This window comes from Palaemon carinicauda, chromosome 11 (assembly GCF_036898095.1).
Source record: "Palaemon carinicauda isolate YSFRI2023 chromosome 11, ASM3689809v2, whole genome shotgun sequence".
Lineage (NCBI taxonomy): Eukaryota > Metazoa > Arthropoda > Malacostraca > Decapoda > Palaemonidae > Palaemon > Palaemon carinicauda.
The window spans coordinates 63,139,884-63,149,039 of record NC_090735.1 but is presented as its reverse complement, the minus strand read 5'-3'; the positions used below and the strand labels follow the sequence as shown (position 1 = coordinate 63,149,039).

The 9,156-nt window shown below is 36.4% G+C and overlaps 1 protein-coding gene across 1 annotated transcript in view; it reads left to right on the top strand.

Moving 5' to 3' along the window:
* Positions 1-3,043: 3,043 nt before the first annotated feature.
* LOC137650043 (3-oxo-5-alpha-steroid 4-dehydrogenase 1-like) overlaps positions 3,044-9,156 on the top strand; it is an 83,348-nt gene continuing 77,235 nt past the window's right edge. Inside the window, exon 1 of the mRNA XM_068383067.1 lies at positions 3,044-3,460. Within this exon, the coding sequence (XP_068239168.1) occupies positions 3,138-3,460 (323 nt within the window). The 5' untranslated portion in view covers positions 3,044-3,137. The remainder of the gene's footprint in view (positions 3,461-9,156) is intronic.

Genomic DNA, 9,156 nt, shown 5'->3' with positions numbered 1-9,156 from the left:
TTTATAGCCAGAATTTGAATTTTCTGATCCAACAATGCCCATGATAGCCTTCAGTGTTATCCTGATTCATAACGAGGCCAAAGTGGGTGGAGTCTCATGAAGTCATCATTCTGACGATAATTATTGGTGAAGGTTTAAAGCGAAAATACGGTACCGGCTATCTTTTTTTTTTACAGTAAATAGGTAGGTAGATAGACAATGAATAAAAATTGCTTGACATTGGATATAGCAGTTATCAAATCAAGCAGATCTACTACGTTTTTGAAAATTACCAACTATTCCATACACTTTGTCAATCTGATTGTGACCTATAAAGTAGACTGTAATTTCTTAGGAAACTTATTTTGGGAGTTAGACAAATAATCGAAGTGTTTTTGTATTTATTAACATATTTTGTTCGTTTGTTTATTATGACAATTCTCAGTGGAGAGGTTTCAGAGTTCATAAAGGTGTACTGCTTTGCTTTTATTTACACTTTTGTGTTATTGTTGGCAGAGGTATAGCCTTCGTTACGTATAACCAATCATCGATCGAGAAAGAGAGAAGAAATGCCGTCATAAGTTACGTAACGAGTGCGTTCGAAACCTTTTCTCTGAGTAAGTTGGCCCGTCTTCAAAAATCGTCACTTTTACTTAATAAAGTACCAAATTTATTCAACCTACGTAATGCAGAATATAGTCAAAATTTATGTGTAGTTATAATGTGCATTCTGAATAAGCGTTATATTTATGAAATTCATAGAAAAAAAGTTATTGCGAAAAAACCGTGTTACAGGGGCCCTGAATCTCATAGTAGTTTCAGCTTGATTTGTTCATTTTGCCAAGCTTTAACTTGATTAGTTCATATGATCAAGTTTTAGCTTGATATGTTTATTTGGTCAGGTTTTAGCTTGATTGGTTCACCAACCTAGTTTTAGCTTGATTGGTTCACCAACCTAGTTTTAGCTTGATATGTTCAACTGATCAAGTCTTTACTTGATAGGTTTATTTTGCCAAGTTTTAGGTTGGTATGTTCATCTTACCTAGTTGTAGGTTGTGAGTTTCATTTGGCTAAGTTTTAACTTTATAGGTTCATCTGACCAAGTTTTAGCTTGATGGGTTCATTTGGCAAAGTTTTAGCCTGATAGGTTTATTTGACTTGGTAGGTTCTTTTGACCAAGTTTTAGCTTGATATGTTCATTTGGCCAAGTTTTAGATTTATAGGTTCATATTACCTACTTTTAATTCGTTTGATCAAGTTTTGATTTGATAGGTTTATATAAGTTTTAGCTTAAGAATAATTTTTCTGAGTTACGTCACTTTTTCAGTTCAAAAGTCTGACAATGTGATGGATAGGGATAGGGTAAATATATTGATTTTTCGTTAAAGGTTTAAGGTTTAAATGCCTCTAATGAATGACAGAGGCAAGGGATAGTGACATTGCCCTATCAAGCAGGACAATGCCCTAGAGACTGACCATATATCATATTGTCAGAGACCAAGCCCCCTCTCCACCCAAGCTAGGACTAGAGAGAGCCAGGTAATGGTCGCTGATTACTCAGCAGATAGACCTATAGGCTTCCCCAAACCCCCCATACTTAGCTTACAAGGATGGTAAGGTTGCAAACACTAAAGGTGCATGAACTGCTACTAAATGATCTACGGTCCATCGGTGTTGAAGATCAAGCCTTCGAATACCTAAAAGACTACTTAGTTGGTAGAAATTACTGTGTACAAATTAGAAACTCTTATTCATCATATGAACCCTTTAAACAGAGGGGTACCCCAGGGGTGTGTACTTGGCCCAATCTTATTCTGCATCTATACTATTGGTCTATCGAAAATGCTACAAAGGCTTGGCGTGAAGTTTAAACTATTTGCAGATGACACAATTTTACTTCTCTATAAATGATTTACATGACACTACTGAAATTCTAAACCGAATCCTTGATAGTGTTGAGAATGGATGACATTTAAACAACTAAAATTAAATGAGAACAAAACTGAATTCATGGCGGTGGGCAAGAGAAATAGCGTGAGAAACTTAGATGGACATAGATAATGACTCGGTGCCGATATCTAGTAAAGTTCGAGATCTAGGTGTATTTCTTGACTGTAACCTGTCTCTAAATGCCCAAATAAATAATGTAATAAAAACAGCTGGTTATCATCTAAGAAATAGTGCGTTTATAAGAAAGTACCTGGACGAAAATTCTGTAAAGAAACTTGTGATAAACTGTGTTATTACCAGGATTGACAACTGCAACTTTATTACAATTTACCAAAAGTGCAACTTGAGAAATTACAAAACATAATAAACAGAGGAGCAAGACTGATAAAAGGTGTCCCACCTACAGAAAGGATCACCTCTGTACTAATCGATTTACACTGGCTGCCGATTAAAGCGAGAATTTAATTAAAAATATGTACAATAACCCACCAAGTTATCAGAACTGGTCGTTCAAAATACTTGAGAGAATTGCTACACATTGCGCAGCTATCAAATGGTGTCGTCACGAGAATAGTTACAGATGGCAATCACTAGGTAGAGACGTTACCAATGAGGCCTCAACAACCCAATTATCATCTTCCTCTTCATGAGGCATCAGTGCGATTGTAAATTTGTGCTCTCTCTCTCTCTCTCTCTCTCTCTCTCTCTCTCTCTCTCTCTCTCTCTCTCTCTCTCTCTCTCTTTTGTCACGTTAAAAGGTCATATCATATCTTGAGGACCCATAAGTCTGATTTAATAACTCTGCTCTCTCAATTGTCGTTAAGAAGGGATATCTTATCTTCAAGACTAGTTTTTATCATTTTTCACCTTTCCCTCTTGTATAAGTTTTGAATCAGATGAATTTATCGTTGAGTAAATCAGTACTGCAATTGGGACTAAAGTAACTTTGTTTTTTTCCGAGTGCTATTTTAAAAATTTCAGCCCATGAACGTTTGTTTCAGTGTATCAGAAATAACTTACTTCATGAGAAATACCCAATCCTCACACCCCTCGCCCAGTCCTATCTGAACCTCCGCTTATCTCTTACCTATCTGTGGAAAATCTTTCTGTTCACATTTTAGAGGAGAGAAGAGAATATTCACAAATACTCTTCGACCCGCAACCTTGTTAGTTGTTACCTTAAGCTTTTACTTATTGAAGAGGCAAAGATGGTGTTCAGCCCGGACGTCCTCGTCAAGAAATATGTTTATCCATTGTTCTTCGCAACAGATTTGGACCAACTGATGCACCGAATGAGTTGGGGAGTTGTCATTTATGGCGTTCTGTGTCTATTTTTGAAAAAAGCGCCCTATGGAAGATACAGCGAATTGAAGTACGGTTTCGGATTGCCTGTGAACCTAGCCTGGATGATTCAGGAGTCTCCTTCCTTCTATGTTCCCTTGTGTTTTGTTGTGTACGGCACTAAGGATACCTTCAGGAGTCTGACGAATCAGCTATTCCTATGGATGTTTATTATTCATTATTTTCAAAGGTATGTTCATCCTTGTTTGTTAGTCATTATTTTTTAAGATATGCCTATGTTTTTCCAAATCGCTAGTACAGTGGTAACGTGTTAGGCTAGCATTCGCATGGCAACAGATCGATCCCCGCCCTGGGAACTTGAGTTTAAGCAGTTTACTGGGAGGCCACTGCTGTGGTTGGGCACCACAGTGGGGATTGGAATTTCCTGGATGACGTTCTGGTGACCATCTATTCTAATGAAATTTGAACTGAAACCAGACACCATTAACAACTAACTTTATTTAGTGACGGCCTTTAAACCTATTTAGTGTAAGTGTTATCTTATGGCTTGACAACCTGGTGCAATTTATAATGTTTTATAGTTTTAGTTTTCCTTAACATAATAATATTACCGGTTTTTTTTATGAACCATATCTCGAATGTGAGGGTTTTATGACTTGTGTACAAGCGACTTCTGCTGGAGTAGCAGCACTGAAGAAATTTGTTGTAAATATGTAATGGAAGTAGAAGAAATAAGAAGTTTCGGGAAAAGAATTATGGAAAAGTTAGAGGAAACTATTGAAGAACAGAAGAAAAGGATGAAAAAATTTAGATTCATGTACGGAAATAGCCCACAGCCTTATATATTATTAGCCCACAGCCTTATATTATGATTATAATTATGATTCCCTTTTAGGGGAATACTATTGTGTTTGGTATTATTATTATTATTATTATTATTTTATTATTATTATTATTATTATTATTATTCTTTCCGCGCGTTTTTTTTTTTCGCAAGAAATCTGAAATAATTATCATAGGTAGCCTATGGTAAGAATATGCCATAGACCCAGTATAAGTAACCTTGACCTACTTTTCAAGGTCACAGGGGCTTTTAAAGGCAAAATTTGTAAAATTTGAAATTGACATTAGGCCTAAAGTATAAGCTGTATGGCTAAGGGCCTTATGGACAATGATACAGAGGTAAATCCCCAGATATTGCCCTACTTTAATGCAAGTAGGTCAAAGTCAAGGTCGCTAATGGCCAAACCGGGTCAAAACAGGTTTGTTTCCGAGACCTCAAAAACCGGAAAGCCCAGAGCCCTGATCATAGTGGCATATGATGCCCTATATATTTATCTAAGGTTAGCTTAACTTTTGTAGCGACTGCTTAATTACTTTTTTTAATATAGACTTTTTACTATTTTTGACATTGCAGAAATCATGACTTTGGCAATTTTTCCATGAAGTACTGGTTTTTGGCCATAGCATGCTATAGTAAACTACCCAAACATATGCATAATACCTCCAAATCAAATGTCAAATTTGACCTTGACCCTCATTTTCAAGGTCATATGGGTATTTCATGGAAAAAATTTGACGTAGGCTTAAAGTGATGTTTTGTTGTCTCCCCCCCCCCCATACGCACATGCTCTTACAGAATATGGGGTCATATTTAACCCGTGACCTTCACATGACCTTTTAAGTGCCCATTGTCGTCAAGTTCAAAGGTCAAATTCTCTATATTTGTCATTTTTGCCTATGTTTTACCTCCATATACCTGCTATTATACAGATAAATTGCTTTAGAATAGTTTATTAACATAACTCAAAACTTAGTCAAGGGGTCATTAGGCCAATAAACCATTACACAATATCTTTTACTGATTGACCAAAGCATTTCCACACCTATTTTGCAGGGGAATCCTCCGCCACTGGCTTTAGCCAGTCGCAGTCTAGTTATTATTATTATTATTATTATTATTATTATTATTATTATTATTATTATTATTATTATTATTATTATTATTATTACTAGCCACCTTGCTAGCTACAACCCTAGTTGAAAAACAAGGATGATATAAGGAAATAAGTAAACTATGTAAAAGTAATGAAAAATTTAAATAAAATATTTTAATAACAGTAACAATATCAAAATAGCTTTTGCATGTTTTTCATAAATAAACTGTAAAAAGAGACATATCAGCCTGTTCAACATGAAAAAACATTTGCTGCAAGTTTGAACATTTGAAGTTTCAACTACCTGGTTAGGAAGATCATTCCACAACTTGGTCACAGCTAGAATAAAACTTATAGAATACTGTGTAGTACAGTACTGAGTTTCATGATGGAGAACTCCTGATTATTAGATTTAACTGCATACCTAGTATTACGAACAGGATGGAATTGTCCGGGAAGATCTGAATGCAAAAGATAGTCAGTGTTATAAAAAATCTTATGCTTCATGCAGAACGAACTAATTGAGCGGAGGTTCCAGAGATTAATATCTAAATTAAGAATAAGAAATTCAATAGATCGTAAGTTCATGTCCAACGAATTAAGATGAAAATCAGCACCTGAAGAGCAGACAGGAGAACAATACTTGAAACCAGGGAAAATTAAAGAATTAAACTTCTTCAAGATAGATTGGTCACCGAAAATTTTATAAGATTTCCTCAATAAGCCAATTTTTTTGTGCATTTGCAGAAGAGACAGACCTAAAGTATTTTTCAAAAGTAAATTTGCTTCTGAGAATCACTTCTAAAATTTTAAAAGATTCATAGGGAGTTGACTTCAGAAACACTATCAATGCTGAGATCCCGATGATTAGGAGCAACGGTCTTTGACCTACTCACAATCATAATTTGAGTTTTGTTAGGATTGAACTTCATGCCCCATAAGTTTTATCATGCATTAATTTTATCTAGATCTCTATTAAGGGATTCAGCAACCCCAGATCTACATTTAGGATATGGAATTGATGCAAAGATAATACCATCATCTGCATATGCAACGAGCTTGTTTTTTAGGCCAAACCATATGTCATGTGTACAGTATATAGCATGAAAAGTAATGGACTAAGAACACTAGACTGAGTAACACCAGATATCACATTCCTATACTCACTATGGTGCCCATCAACAACAACTGATGGCTATCCTAAAGGGTATTTAGCCTTGCATGGTGTATCGGCTCCTCCATGTTGACCAGTTTTTCCCGCTTTTTTTCTATAGTCTATGGGTTTGATCAATGACTTTATTTATATTTCTGTACATATTGTTCTTGTTATCATCCTTGTTAATTTGGTTTTTAAGTATGATGTATCTTTTTTGTCACTATTAATTCTTATGCTCTGTGGAGACATTGAGCAAAATCCGGGACCAGTTCGTCCTAGATTTCGTCAATGTCGTCTACTGTATTGCAATATTCGTGGTCTTCATGCAAATATTCGAGACCTTACAGTTGCATCCAGACAGTATGATATTATTTTGTGCTCAGAAACTTTGGTTTCTGATATGAGACACTCATCTGAGCTCCTTATACCTGGTTTTAAGAAGCCAATTATGTTGAAATGCGATGCCATCCCTAGGGCCAGGGGAATGGCGGTGTATATTAGGACCGAGTACCCTGCTTCTCATAAGTCCTGCTTTGAATGTGGATGCCATGAGATTCAGGTATTAAAAGTTTGTGGCTGGCATAACAACTATTTGTGTTCGATCTACCGGAATCCTGACATGGATGATTCTATCTTTGATTGTCTGCTTCCTATTATGGCTAAGATACAAGAAGATGATAGAAAGGCCTCTTTTGTCTTTGTTGGTTATTTCAATGCTCATTATAGGGAGTGGTTAAATTCTGTTTCTCCTACCGATCGCCATGGCTTAAGAGTTTTAGACTTTGCCAATGAATCAGGCTGTGAGCAAATCATAAGTGAAGCTACTCACAGGTCTGGTAACTGCTTAGACCTCGTATACACCAATTCCCCTGGCATTATAACAAGTAAGGTTGGTTCTCCAGTTGGGTCATCTGGTTATGCCTTGATTTCATTGGTAGTGAAGACTGAGCAGCCTGTCCCTGATGTGTCTTACTCATGTAAGATTTATATGAAATCTCAAGCAGACTGGAATGGGATTTTGCATGATCTTTTTGGCTTGAATTGGTCGCAATTGTATAGTAGTGTTGCTCCTGTAGTCCCTTTGAATGAGAATCTAGTCAGCATAATTGATAGGCGTATCCCTTCTCGTGTACTAAGATACCGAGTGAAGGACAAACCATGGTTCAATGATAATTGTAGACGTGCTTATTTGGAGAAGCAGGAGGCCTATCATCTTTGGAAGGGTAATAGATCAGATTTGACCTGGAACAACTATACTCAGCTTAGAGCTTTTGCTCAAGAGAGTTCATGCTTCAACTGAGAAAGAATACAATTTAACTATAAAAGAAACACTTTCTGGTACAACCCAGGTGCATAAGTGGCAGACTACTCTTTGGTGTAGATGCAACAATTCCTCCTTTACTTAAACCAGATGGCTCAGTCACTCACTGTCCTAAGGAAAAGGCAACCCTTTTGGCAGATGTGTTTGACAGCAAGCAGAGTAATGAGAATCTCGTACTTCCTCATTCCTGTTTTCCTAAGGCTAAACTAACTAGTTTAGGTTTTCGATCTCGTGAATGCTTATGGAGGTGTAGATCCAAATGACATTTTTCCTTTGTTTTTTATAAAGACAGCAGATTCTTAGCTCCAAAGTTATCTGTTATTTTGTGCAAGTTAGCAAGAGGAGGATCTTTTAGTACTTGTTGGAGAATTGGTAATGTTACTCCACTGTGTAAATCTGTTTGTGGTAGCTCAATTCCAACTGATACCCACCCAATTTCCATAACTCACAAATTATCTAAAGTTTTAGAATGTCTTTTGGCAAAACGCCTTAATAGGTTTGCTGAAGGTAATCATCTGTTCCCTAGTTTACAATTTGGTTTTCATAAAGGCCTTGGAGCATGTGATGCCCTTCTTACAATCTCCAATGCTGTACAGAAATCCCTTGATTGTGGTCAGGAAGTTCATATGATTGGCCTCGATTTTGTTGTTGCCTTTTTGGCCGTGTTAATCATGAGGCCCTTGTTTTCAAACTCAAACAGTTGGGAGGGGGTGGGTCGTTTCTTAGCATCATTATTGAATTTTTAAGTAATAGATCGCAAAGAGTTGTTGTTGATGGGCACCATAGTGGGTATAGGAATATGATATCTGGTGTTCGTCAGGGTAGTATTCTTTGCCCATTACTTTTCATACTATATACACATGACATGTAGTTTGGTCTTGAAAACAAGCTCGTTGCATATGCAGATGATGCTACTCTCTTTGCATCAATTCCATCTCCTGAATGTAGATATAGGGTTGCTGAATCCCTTAATAGAGATCTAGCTAAAATTAGTACATGGTGCAAATTATGGGGTATGAAGTTGAATCCTAACAAAACTCAAAGTATGATTGTAAGTAGGTCAAGGACGGTGGCTCCTCAACATCCGGATCTCAGCATTGATAATGTTTCTTTAACTTTGTATGACTCTTTTAAATTTCAGATGTGAGTCTCGACAGCAAATTTACGTTTGAGAAACACATTAGGGCTGTGTCTTCTTCAATTGCACAAAAAATTGGCTTATTGAGAAAGGCTTTCAAGATTTTCGGTGATCAATCTATTCTGAAGAAGTGTTTCAATTCTTTCATTTTACCTTGTTTCGAGTATTGTTCTCCTGTCTGGTGTTCAGCTGCTGATTCTCATCTTAATTTATTGGACAGGAATTTACGGTTTATTGAATTTCTTATTCCTGATCTAGATATTAATCTTTGGCACCGTCGTTCAATTAGTTCATTATACATTTTGCATAAGATTTTTTATAATTCTGACTATCCTTTACATTCAGATCTTCCTGGACAGTTCCATCCTGTTCG